Here is a 13,843-nt window from a genome sequence, read left to right on the forward strand (position 1 = left end):
CACACAACACCTATCATATTGTGTAAAGGAAAAGATTGTAACTGATAATGTCAAAAGCTATAAATAATTTCATTTTTTTTGTTTCAGTACATTTTGGGGGAAACACAAAACTATTACAGCTCTTTATAAAAAATAGTATTATTGCCATCTTGTAAAGGAAACCAAACATGATGCGGCTTCAAAGATATCATTTAATGATTCTTAATTATCCGTACAGATGGACTAGACCAACTGACCGTCACAATAAGCATCGTTACATCGGCACGTCATGCTGAGCTTTTAAATAACTACACGATGAAGGACGCCACCGATAAAACTGATGTCATCACTCAAGTTGCAAGTGATGTTGTAACAGCATTTGTATTTATTGGTGACGAGAAAGTGTCTGTTCCCTTTAGTTTCAACCTTACACATTCTAAAGTGAGTATATACCGAAGAGTTTACAATCTTTTCAACTTCCCGTGCAAAATGAATTATAAAAGTAGGAATTGGTTTCAGTTTTACATGTAAATACATTTTCAGTGTTTCAATTTGGAATTCAAGGCAATAATTAAAGCATTATCACAGAAACGGTGTATATGTATTTTTTACTTTGGCTTGTGCTTCGTATTATTTCTGACCCTCGAACAACATTTAACATTAATTGGGAGACTCTGCAAGACAGTATTTCCTCAGAAATAAATAAATCTTCAGAACGAAAGTTAGAAACAAACCTTTCATAATCAATGAAAATAATAACCGTCTTCGGGGCGGCGCCAGGAAAATTTGACGGTGGGCATGGTGACCTAAAGTGGAACTCATATTTTATGGAGGTATCATAGAATTAGACGACAAAGACTTCCCCGTTATACGACATTCTTTTTTTAATTTTTCCCTTCATCTTTGTTCTGTGGCCTTTATTTGTTTCCACTACTTGAAACATCATACGAGAGGTTGCCCCACCTGCCTCCCCTTCCCCCGTGGCACCGCCCCTGACCTTCGAATCAACTAAGAATAGTGATATATGTCACTGGTACTCAAACTACTCACACTATTCATTTAAAATATTATAATTACCAATTTCTTTTAAAAATGTAAGGTGTCTTTGAAATGTAAAAGTAATACTGACCATTCCATACTAAATAAAGTATAATATGAAAAGGGGAAGTAACCCGGGATGTATGTCAAATGCAGCTGATGCTTTCAAAACATTATTTTTATTTTGTTCATTTTCTTTTCCCTACATAAAATGCAGGTACTATCCCAGCCTCCATTGCCGAAATGTGGCTTCTTCGACACACAATCAAGGTATCATAATATGGGTTTATTATGGAAGCCATGCATGTCGTCACCATTCTTTTGTTTTCGGCATTGTGCTTATTAGATTGGTTGTGATATTTGTTGTGAATCGATCATTGAGTCTCTATGTGATTTGAACACTAGAAAGAGTGCATTTGGTGCTATATAAGTTACATTATAGTTGTATTTATTATGATTATCATTATTGTTATTATTCTTATCATTATTCTCATCACTATCATCGTCATTATTAGGATCATTATTATTAGTAGTAGTAGTAGTAGAAGTAGTAGTAGTGGTTGTAGTAGTAGTAGTAGTAGTAGTAGTAGTAGTAGTAGTAGTAGTGGTAGTAGTAGTAGTAGTAGTAGAAGTAATAGTAATAGTTATAGTAGTAGTGCTAGTATCATCATTATTACTTGGAAATCTCACATTTTCAAATTAGCAAACTTGTATCCAGAAATTCTGGTGAAATCTCCAAATTTAAATCTATATTTTCCCACTCGTGTCTGTTATGTTTAGAATCCATTCTAATTTTGCCGCATTTAAATAACGGTATCCTTTCTAGGGGGAACTTTTTCAAAACTTCATATCAATAAAATGTTATTATCCAAAAAGAGTAATACGATACAAGTTTCCGGGCTTATTCTAAACCACGCTTTATTTATTCATGTAATATTCTACAAATCCATGATTTTCATACAGTTAACCTTGGAATAGTTCTGTTTCAATTTTAAGAAAAAACATTGCCCGCCATGCACTGTCTCTTCCTTATTTATAGAAGGAATGACGGAATTCATAGTTACCCAACTCGTCAAAGTAATTATTATTATCTTCCACGTACTCGTACCGCTTTTTCACATAATACAAGTGTTATCACAGGTCCATTATTTTGGAATGATCTACAATTCGATTCCAGATCCGCATATTCTTTTACACGTTATTCGAAAACTTACATCTGAATGATCATCCCTCGGGACAGAATGTTCTCCCTAACTCTTGTCAGTTCACCCTTCCTCTCTCTTTCTTTTTAGGTATTTTTTTATCTCCTTTTCGTAACATATATCACAAATTTAATATAATTATAAGATATTATAGGGAAACTATAAATTACAAGCTCTGCTTTTTTTTTAATTTACCCTTCATATCCTCACTTTCTGTCTCCAATCGGGAATGTTCAAATGTTATAACCATTTTATCTTCTAGATTAAATTATTGTGATGTATTGTATCATTTTATCATAAATGATTTTTTCTTTCTTGTTAGACGTTAAATTTTATGAGATATGAAAATAAACCAAACATTTCCTTTTTGAAATGCTCATTAAGTGATGTGTCTGGTTAATATTTTTCCAAAAGAAACTGGAATTTCAGCGGCTGCCGGGAGATCCCAACAGACAACGCGAATATGACGTCATGTTACTGTGATCACATGACTAGCTTTGCCATTCTCGTGCAGTTGCGACCGAATGATCGGGTAAGATTACACAACCATGCTGAATTTACACAAAAATATAGAAATTACACAACCTACAGAAATTACACGACCATACAGAAATCCCATGTGTCCCAACCAATTTCAAGGAATTATACATGTTATATGACCACTGACTGCAATCCAAATTATAGTTGAATCCTCATGTTATTATATTCAAGTATGTTCCGTCGATTTCAAATAACTTTTCAAAGAATGACATTTAACTCAAGTATAGTTGCCGGAGGCATTGTTTTCAGGTCGACTGTCCATCCATCCGTCCCGTTTCTGTACTCGCAAGAACTATACAGGCATCCATTCGACTAAATCGATAGTGTTCTGAATAGTTTTCGCAGAGGACACAGGATCAAATGTTACATAGCATTTTACAACTGAAATGCCCAATTCTCTCGATAACTAAATCTGTCTTGGGGATTAACTTCAAACTCGGCTAATGATATTTTTTTACATTAATTACGATAATCTGATTAGATTTAGTGATTATTTTACAACAGAAACTAGATATTTGATTTCGATTATGAATCCAGATAAAAGATATTGTCTGTTAACAATGCCATATTGCAGGATGTAAATGAGATCGATATATTCATCGGTGCTATTCTGACCCGGTGTGGTATTGGACTTTCAGTGACGTCACTCATCATTAGTCTGATTTTCTTCTTTATTCTCAGGTGAGAATATCAAGTTATGTATCGTTTGTTTTGCGGTTTGGAAATCTCTCAAAACTCATAGATACTTTAAATGCATTCCGTGAGGCAAGGTTCTTCTTATTTCTTTAAATGGGGAATCAGTACGACCCCCCTTGAATAATCCCGAGTAAATAATATATTTCTGATTTGTAACTTTGTGTCTCACTGTAATTGTTCATATTAAGTGTCTGTTTGTAAGATTGAAAATGATCCAATATGTGTGGAGTTTGATCAATATATAAATTTTGAAACTTGAAACTATATTTTTTCTTGATAACCAGAGGCTGCGTTGCTACGAGGGCATGATGAGACCCCCCCCCCCGCTAGAAGTAACACAGTGTCCCACAGTGTGTGTCACGGCGTGTTCACAGTGTGGAACACAATGTGAAATCACCTTAACATTGTGGACATCACATATTCACATAGTCGACCATGAGAACACGCTCTGAACAGTCACACTGTCGAGGTGTCCACAGTGTGAAAATATCTTCACACTGTGGAATTTTTGCACTTTATCACATAAGTCTTCTTTGTGAACACACTATTATCACACTGTGTGATACTGTTCTTTCCAGCAGGGCCCTTTCTCACTTCGATTTTTGAAGTTGTCAAGAAAAAGAGATTGAAACAGGAAGAAAGAAGAATATAAAAGAATATAAAAATGAAAACAATTGCACTTGATAATTGAATAGAAAATGACGTCACTTCGATGTCGCCTTTCACACAAAATCAGCTGTTAATACCATTTCGCTACCCCTGTTGATAGCAATACATAATATATTAATAGCGCATTTTATCTGAACATGTTATCCTGTATGAAGATGTTTTAATGAATAAATAAATATCTGCAATCTGATGGAATATTAATATACCAGTACTTGAAATTTATGTGACTTGAAAAATCCAACATCAATATTTACAGAGAGGTATCATCGTCGGTGGGGTGATATGTATCTGTCAATTGGATTCACAGGAAAGTTTTGAATGGGGGGGCATTAAAGCCCCTACCATTTGATTTGATGTCAGCATTTCGAAGCAAGTTACATTCTCCAATAATATGTTGATATTCTTGTGTTTTAAAAAATACGATAAGATGAAAACCCCATTGGAGACCTGAATATAAGATTAACCAAAGCCCATTTCTTTTTCAATTGAATTGAGCATGGAAAATTGTTGCAGAGGTGTGATCCCATCAGATTTTAATCTATATCACTGAATTTCATTAGGAAATTCCCGAAATGGGTCATCTTTTATGTTCAGATACTCAATTGAATGATATACGGGGGAAATTATTTGTTTTGTAAATCATTATTAAATGAAAACTTTTGATAATCGTCATATGGACGATAACATTTCTAAATTGAAGCGAGCCTGAAAAAAAAGACAAGGAAAAGGAACAAAGGTATAGCATTCTGACAAGAAACTGTTTGATATAGAATTTAGCGGTGACACCATTTTCTTCACACTATCTGGGTTTTCTGCATTGGCTTTCAGTAAATAAGTTGAGCGAAGAATTCGCAATAACTTATATAATTAGGGCAAAGGGACACATATTGATTTCTAATGAAAAGTTTATAATTACGCCTTTATCAAAATGTAGTTCCGTGATTGTTCCCAATCAATCTCAAGGAAATTTTCTTCTTATCCCTAAAAACGAAAATGAATGGGGTTTTTTCATAGAAGTTGTTTTCACTTTATACTTAGACGATCCTTGGCAGCTGACCGTGTAATAATTCACACCAACCTGATGATTGCCATTCTGTTCTTTGACATCACCTTCCTTTTCAACACCAATCCAATTGAAATCGAGGTAATTTTGTTTCCACATGGAAAGCTTTTGGTAATTACATATTCTATATCTTGTAAAACCTCTTAAACTTGTATCATCCGATTGCGAGTATTTGTGTGTTATTTTCAATTTCAAAAAGCAAATATTGATTTCAAATAATGCAATGCACTATCACTTCCTTGGCTATATGAATGCCTTCGTAAACATTTCTCATCTTCGGATTTAAAAAAAAGAAGAAAAAAAAGGTTTTCCAGTTTGGATCAGAAGTGGTGGCGTAATGAGCAAGCCGAGGAATTGAGGTCGGCCAGATATTGCGTATGGAACAAATTTCTTTCTTTTTCTTTTTTTTCTGTTTATAAATTTTGGTAAATCCATGGCCCTCTCTCTCTCTTTCTCTCTGTATGATCAGAAAGATAGTTTGGCCTTCCAAAGTTTAATCTTCACTTATTGTAGTCAATATCACATTATGAGTTCTGTTACATGTAACAGGAACAAAACTGGATTACATAGTAGTGACTCACTCTCCCTATCAATGATTTATCAATAATCAGATTAGTCAACATGAAATTACTCCACATAAAATGAAAATATAACATTTCATTTTTAACGGATTATGATTGAACAGTTTTTTCTTACTTGATATTTCGCAACATTAAGTTCTGCTTCATAATCATTTTTATATTTTTTTATTGTGTTTTGTGGTATTTTTTTCATTCCAAGTGCATTTGCATAACAAAACACAAGAAAGAGAATCAATATGTGCTCGTCGAGCAGCGCCACTTAATGGATGAATCGTGCGCTGCATGAAAATATGAAATTATCGTTTTTAATATAAAAAAAATACTCATTTCGAAAAAGAAAACATACAATCTCCTGGCTCGAAAATCGAGAATGAAAAATGATAGAGAAATAATCTGTCCTCCTTTTCCTTAACCTTGTATTGTATTCAAAATGTTGGTTAAGTTTGCGAGCACGCCTGATAATTTCCTTGTAAAAGTACCGCCAGCTGAAAACATTGATTGGCGAGCAACAACAGTAACAGCAAAACAAAATGAATGTACATGTAATTTATTTCTGGAATCAGGGCTTATAAAACTATCTAAAAAAAACCCCACTGTTTTGGAAATTTTCATTTGACTTTCAAGACACTTCCAATGCAAGGTCGGTGAAATTACAGATACATTATTGCTTCTCTTTGGTCGCTTTCAATTCGTTGAATCTTCCTATGCTATTTAATAATGTATTTCAGTAAGTAAAGCTCCAGGGTAAGCGTCCATGAGTTTTAAATAAAGCAAAGTTATTTTTGGTTGATCGGTTGCTCAAATCGGTATGATGATCGGTTTTGAATGAAATATATATATTGTTATTCATGAGATTTCAACCAATGTTGTTGCATCTAAATCCTGTATTACTTTGATTTTACTTGAACCTCTTGTATCTAGGCTGCATGCAAATCATATGCCTTCATTTTGCACTACTTCTCTCTGGCAATGATGTTTTGGATGCTCGTAGAGGGCGTACATCTATATCGTCAAATCATCAGAGTGTTTGATTCTGACAATCTACGAACATGGGTCTACGGTATCATAGGATGGGGTAAGTCCATACCTGTGGCATGCCTGATAACAAAAAATAAGGGTGTCAAACACACTAAAATGCCGAAAGGGGGGTATGTTTTTTGTGCGTTAACCTATGTGATTAGGGTCAGATATGCGAAGGTATTAACAAAATAGAATATAACTAAAAAGGGTATACTTTTTGCGCCTAAACTTCGTATGATAGGGTCCGATTTACCCCTGTGATTTAATGAGTGATTTAGGATTCATTTCCGATACTCCCTGCTAGTAAAATCTACAGGAGTCTGAACACTTTGTATTTTTTAGATGATGGATCCTACCAATGAACCAGCGATTGACACAATATTACCGTGGTGTTGCACGTGCAGGTAGAGTTGCTGCCTTAAGTGAAGGAAATTAATTTCCTGATAATCCTGACGAATTATATCCAATTGGATATCAGTGTTATCATCATCCTATCAAACTTCACCTTAGCGTTAAAAGACGTGTTTGCAATCAAAATTATTACTATACAAATTCAAGTTAAGCCTTCAGTTAAAAGTAATAAAATTGCCGAATATTGTTTTACTATTTCCCGAAATATTTTCAAGGTTTGCCAGCCCTGATAATCACTATTACTGGAGGTGTGAGGCATCAGAGCTATGGATATGATCAATAGTGAGTGCATGGTCAATGTTTTATAATAGCACATTGTGTAACATGTTTTGTAATAAATGATGTATGTATAAGTTCATTCTTCCATAGACATGATAGATGACAACTGCAGTTTCCTCATGTGAACATGGTTTATTAAGTTTTTCTTACACCGTAAAACACTTTAAATATTTATAATAATAGTAATAAATTGTATTTATATCGCGCTTTATCAATCTACGACTGCTCAAAGTGCTTCACAATGATTATTACCCGGTCACTGGATTCATAGCATTTCAAGTAGGCTACAAGGCGCACACTTGCTAAACCAACCACAATGACGATTGTTTCCTATACCGGTACCCAATTAGCACCTGGGTGAGAGTGGCAAAATGTAGATTGACGCCTTGCCAAAGGACGCTAGGTCATGGTGGGATTCGAACAGACGACCCTCTGATTACAAGGTGAGAGTCAGAACCGCTACACCACCATGACCATGGCTATTCAACGTTGTTTTATACAACGTTGTTTAATGTACTTTACAGTAGTTTAACATCATGCTTAATTTATTGAATATTAGATATTACAAATTGGACAATGTTAAACGTTTGACTGTGTATTTACCATTCTGAAGACTTTATTCTTTCCTTTTCATAATGCAGTTGCTGGCTGAACCCAAACGATGGAACTATTTGGGCATTTAGCGGACCTCTTAGCTTAATTACATTCGTAAGAAATCTAAACTCTGCACTCAATCATTTGATTTTAAATTTTCATTATATAATCCATACTTCTTCTGCTATACATGTTATTCATGTATTGTACATACATCCATATGGAAGAGTATACAGCATTCGGCAGACCTCCGACTTCGTCAGTATGTATCGTTATTGACATGTCCGTACGCAGAATTTTATTGCTGGGGGGGGGGGGCAGGACGCGAAGACTTTAAAAAAAATCGAAAGCGAGGGAGTGAAGCGACAGAGCTTCTCATTGGGATGCTTTATATCTTTTGTAAAGTGTAACTGATGGATTTTGTGCCTAACATCGAACGATTATGACTTTACCTCGAAGAATGTACATTAATCGTCCTTATATCATATTAATCTACAATACAAATGCACAGTGGCGTACCGTGGGTCACGGCATTGGGGGGGCACCAGCAAAAATTTCGGGTCACTTAGGGAGCGCGCAAAGCGCGCTCAGTTGTCAGGTGAACTGACCTAATAGAGATATTTTAAGGACATGCAGTGCCATCAAACGAATATGTATCTCACTGATTAAATAATGCGAGCGCGAAGCGCGAGCTGAAATTTTTTTATATTAAGGACTAAAAATTGCATTATAAGCAAATTGTTTTGTAATCATACTGTACTGTCTCACTAGACAAACAATGCGAGCGCGTAGCGCGAGCTAAAATTTTTGTATATACTGACCCTAAACAAGGAAATTTTAAGGATTATATTTTAGAATCCATTAAGAGTATAAATATCTCACCATAGTCATCTAATGCTATTGCCACCCTTTGCTGATTTTGTTAGAATTACATCTAAACACAGTCATGAAGCACCTTTTATAGTCATGTAATCATGATGATCATACGCATCTTACTAATCAAATACTGCAAGCGCAAAAGCGCGAGCTGAAAATTTAGAAAATATAGACCTGAAGAAGGGCATTCTAAGGGTTGTTTGTAGGAATACTCTAAGACCCTACGTATTTGACTAACCAAATGATGCGAGCGCGAAGCGCGAGCTGAAATTTTTGTATATATTGACCACAAACATGGATATTTTAAGGACTATAGTTACGAATCCATTAAGTCAGAGTATACATATAGTCATCTAATGCGAGTGCCAAGCGCTTACTGATTTTGTTAGAATTACATTTAAACACATGGAGCACTTTTTGAAGTCATTGTTATAATGATTATTATATGCATCTCACTAATGAAATACTGCGAGCGCGAGCTGAAAATATAGGAAATTCAGACATGAAGAGGGGCATTCCAAGGCTTGTTTGTAGGAATTCACTAAGACCCCATGTATTTCACTAACCAAATGATGCGAGCGGGAAGCGCGAGCTAAATTTTTTTTATATTCAGATCAGAAAAATTGACATTTTAAGGACTGATTTTAGGAGTTCATGAAGAGCAGAAATCTCACCAATCCACTTATGCGAACGTTAGCACGGACAGGCAGGAAATGTTTTATATTAAGACCTTAAAATAGGGCAATAACTTTCAGTTGTCATGAAAAAGAAGAATATATCACTTCTTATAACAATAATAACTCTAATTGCGAGGAAATATATTATTTTGTGGTATATTGATTTGAAAACGGGAGGCTTTAGTACAGCAGGTATCTCGTTAAAAAGTCTTTGCGAGCGCCAGGAACAACGGAGACACAATTAAGCAAATAATGTTTCATAAAGTTGTGAAAAAATGCTTATATAACATAATATAATATAACAATATGATCAACAACAATTTCGTTTTCCCCCACTACGTTTCTCTTTCTTTTTTCCCTCTTTTTCTCCTTTTCCCCGTTTTTTTTTTTTTTTTGGCCAGCCGATTGGGGGGGCACGTGCCCCCCCATGCCCCCCCCCCCCGTAGTTACGCCACTGCAAATGCAATAACCCAGAAGTTTTAAGAAGTTGCAGTTTAGAATTAAAACCTTTATATACATTATATATAAAGATTGTTTTATTAATGAAATACATGTATTCGTATTTATTAATTGGCACCATTAGGTCAACGTCATTATTCTTGCACTTGTTGTAAAGGCAGTGGTAGCGGCATCTCGAGGACAACTTGAAAATGATAAAATCAAGCAAATCAGGTAATAATTAGTTATTATTCCTATTTTTTGATAACTATAGTCGTTTCGTATTCGTAAAAACTATATTAAGCTGAAGGCAAGACTGGTATAAAACCTCTTAATTCATTTCCAATCAACATTGATTTTTAAAAAAATATTATATTACTTAATTGACACAAGTACTTTTCTATGCATTTTTAGGGGGAATACATATTATTCATGGAAAGATTACATGATGTAGAGTTGATATGCTGTGTAATTATGTTGAATGTTTTCGCATAAAATACCAATGGGTTTCAGTTTGCATTTTGTGTTTTCGTTTTCAGAAATGGGCTTCGCAGCACCATATTGCTTTTCCCTCTGCTCGGTACAACTTGGCTCTTAGGACCTGTATTGACATTATTCCCTATCAGATCACTCGCCTACATCTTTAACGTGCTTAACCCTCTCCAGGTATTGTCTTGAACTTTAATATTGAATGATCAATGTGTATAGTACGTGGATGCATGTCCCAGGCATGTCCTTAATTTTATTACTTGAAAACTTCCCCCAAATTAGGAGAGCAAGTGTGTTTGCCTCTCGATGAATTCTAACATAAAAGTAATCAATGAGGTGAAATATATACATAGATGTATCTACATCCTATAAAAATATTTTGTCTCCTCTGCTCACTAGATAAAATTGAACTACACAGCGAGGTACATGCAATCGTGACATGATGATATTTTTTTAAACATGTCCTATATTTTTGGTAAAGTGTTGGTAAAGAAAATAATTGAAAGAAAATAGATTTGCTTTGAATTGAATTTAATTTTATTTTACGTGAGTTTATTTAGTCATAAAAGTAATCTTTTTGTTAAAACACTTTCTTGAAAATTGTCATAATCATTAGGCCTATTTTATCATTATCATTTGTTTATTATTATATTTGATCAAAATAATTTTGGTCCGCTCACAAACATGGAATAAAAACTTTTTATGATAACTCCCTCCTCCTCGAAATATTCATATTGATTCCTCGGTTACGATGGTCCAACATACTGCAAAGCTTTGTTTATGAAAAACTATTGTAATCAGTATATTTTATCAAGAAACTAATTCGTTATTAAATTTTATAGAATGCTTGGTGGCTCTTCATTTACTGACATGTTTATCATGTTTCATATTATCTCCTTTCAGGGTTTCTTCGTATCACTGTTTTACTGCTTTCTGAATACCGAGGTATGTTATGTAATCATAAATCTGGCAGTCAAAAACCCCGTAGTGTATCATAAGACGAAAATGTGTAAAAAAAAAATTCCAAATACACGATAGACACATTACCAACTATGCTTGTATTTATGATGTCATTTGGTAATTAATACGTGTATAGCACTCGGCAGGGAATTTTCATTACGGTACGAGAAATGGGATACGAAAAATTAATCTTTGTTCAAGTGATTGCTATACTTGTCAATGTGTAAACAAACAAGATGGCTAAACGTTATTTTTGTGTGTGTTTTGGGGGAGCAGGTCCGAAACGTCATTAAAGAACATTTTCGTAAAGCTCGTGACAGCCGGAATTTGGACACCAATTCTGGTACAGCTTCAACATCAGAGGTGAATATAATTTATACAATTTAAGCTTAATCAAACTTTATAACATTTCCCCCAAAAACACTTTGATGTAGCAAGTCTCAATTTGTGTTCATTTGTTTTAGCAAGTTTTATTAATTATTCGTTTTTTTTATCCATCCCCATTGTCTTCCTGACGTAATTGGTGAATTTCTAAAGTATATAATAGAGAAAGTTCGATTGAAATCTGAAATTAGGATGTTTCTTTTGTTTTAACCCTTAAAGGGCATATCATATTACCTTTTTATAACGGTTCTCTCATTGTTTAACATGTGCAGTAATTAATGTACTTTGATGGATTTATCATTAACAGCATCGTTATTATAATCATTAGTATAGTCAGTATTAGTATTACTACTACTATCATTTTTATCACCATCATCATCATGCATCGTCACCACCAACAACATCATTTTATTTCTATACTTTTCCTCATAAAATGGTTGAGCTGTAGATGGTATAGATGCCACCATCATAACCTTCTTCCTCTTGTCATTTCCTCTGATACATGAGTCTTGCAAACGTTTTCATAACTGTGACATCATTTTGACCAGGGCAAAACAGCAAAGTCTAACATGAGACTGGTTCGAGTCGCTCCCGCTCCTGTTAGCCAGACGCCAAACATTCCCGAGGTTTGTAATTAATCAACACGGGCAGAAAAACTTGACTACAACCGTACCCTAGACATAGTCACCAAGCATCGCTTCATCGAAAGTTGAGGTTTCGAGTCCTTCATGTCCTAGAAGTAGGCCTAATATCATCGAGAAAGACATCACTCTAGATTCGGCACTCACTCCGAGATCCGGATGCAACGAGAGACAAATTCTGAAAATTTTAAATTCAATTTAAATGTATAAATTTATAAATCGTAGAAGTTTATTCATTTTAATACACATGGAAGCAGATCATAAGAAGCTATCTGAACATGCTGAAAGGATATTCCAAATATGAATGAGCTATAATGATAGAACAGTACATTTGGAACATTCACTCACTGATAAAGATGGCTGCTAGTGAATGGATTTACACTTTCGGGAAAAAGAGAGTATATAAGCCATTATAAGACAATTGATACTGGAATATAAGTAGGCATGATTGTTAAGACAAAAAATATACTTGATTGATTGATTTATTGATCGATTTATTGCTTAATTGTTTGATTGATAGTTTGATAGATTGATTGATTGATAGAATGATTGTTTGTTTGATTGATTGATTGATTAATTGATGTATGTATTGATTGATTTCATTAATTTGATATATTCAGATTACGCAAATAGATACACTATTTCTGTTCAAACCGTATTTCTATAGAATGCATTGTAAAAACTTGATAAAATTGGAGCATGTGGGATAATGAAGCATAGCTTATGTGATGTAGATTCCCCGATTAATCTTATTCCATCGGGTAATAGAGTATCATTTGCCATGAAACAACAAGAGTTTGAGAAGGTAGGGAAATAAGGAGGAGAGGATCGAGGAAATAAATGGAAAACATGATCTTAAAAAAATGCAGTAGGCCTAATATGCTCGAGTACTGGGTAAAATCATAATACTTTCTGGAAAATGCATGTATTTTAACAAACAGCTGGTCAAAAACTTGACCAGTCGTTTCTTTCAAGTTCGCTTCTAGCAATATGTATATATGTATATCATACAAATATATCAGGTGTTGAAAAAGTATAGTGGGAATTTTATCCCAGGTTTCACTGGCAATAACTATTTTCCCCAAGGGGCGAAGCTTATATTGGCAGTCCAAATTCCCACTATTCTTTCGAAGAAAACGCCTGATATATTTGTTTTATATCCCTTTAAAACTTGTAGACCTAGTCCTTGTTGATATGTTAGCAATCTAGACCAATTCTAACGTTGCCGGACCTCGTCCTAACATGCGGCCTATCGAGCTAACGCTAGCCAGTCACTTGGTAAAACTGCGCATGTTCATGCTCGATA

The 13,843-nt window shown here is 34.5% G+C and overlaps 1 protein-coding gene across 1 annotated transcript; it reads left to right on the top strand.

Annotated features, from left to right (window-relative positions):
- The first annotated feature begins 222 nt into the window (after nucleotides 1-222).
- Nucleotides 223-13,082, top strand: LOC121406901 (adhesion G protein-coupled receptor L3-like). The gene is made up of 13 exons (XM_041597773.1): nucleotides 223-420; nucleotides 1,235-1,287; nucleotides 2,634-2,751; nucleotides 3,334-3,440; nucleotides 5,163-5,268; nucleotides 6,690-6,843; nucleotides 7,415-7,481; nucleotides 8,120-8,186; nucleotides 10,209-10,297; nucleotides 10,603-10,729; nucleotides 11,456-11,497; nucleotides 11,789-11,875; nucleotides 12,445-13,082. Exons 1-13 carry the CDS (start codon nucleotides 295-297, stop codon nucleotides 12,532-12,534), a joined length of 1,233 nt encoding a protein of 410 aa, XP_041453707.1. The 5' UTR covers nucleotides 223-294; the 3' UTR covers nucleotides 12,535-13,082.
- Nucleotides 13,083-13,843: the final 761 nt, after the last annotated feature.

This window comes from Lytechinus variegatus, chromosome 2 (assembly GCF_018143015.1).
Source record: "Lytechinus variegatus isolate NC3 chromosome 2, Lvar_3.0, whole genome shotgun sequence".
NCBI classification, from domain to species: Eukaryota; Metazoa; Echinodermata; class Echinoidea; order Temnopleuroida; family Toxopneustidae; genus Lytechinus; species Lytechinus variegatus.

Excerpts from the sequence above, each read along its gene's own strand:
- LOC121406901 (XM_041597773.1), top strand. The coding sequence starts at position 295 with ATGAAGGACGCCACCGATAAAACTGATGTCATCACTCAAGTTGCAAGT. Across the intron at positions 3,441-5,162 it reads ATTTTCTTCTTTATTCTCAG|ACGATCCTTGGCAGCTGACC; the intron begins GTGAGAATATCA and ends CTTTATACTTAG. Across the intron at positions 8,187-10,208 it reads CTCTTAGCTTAATTACATTC|GTCAACGTCATTATTCTTGC; the intron begins GTAAGAAATCTA and ends TGGCACCATTAG.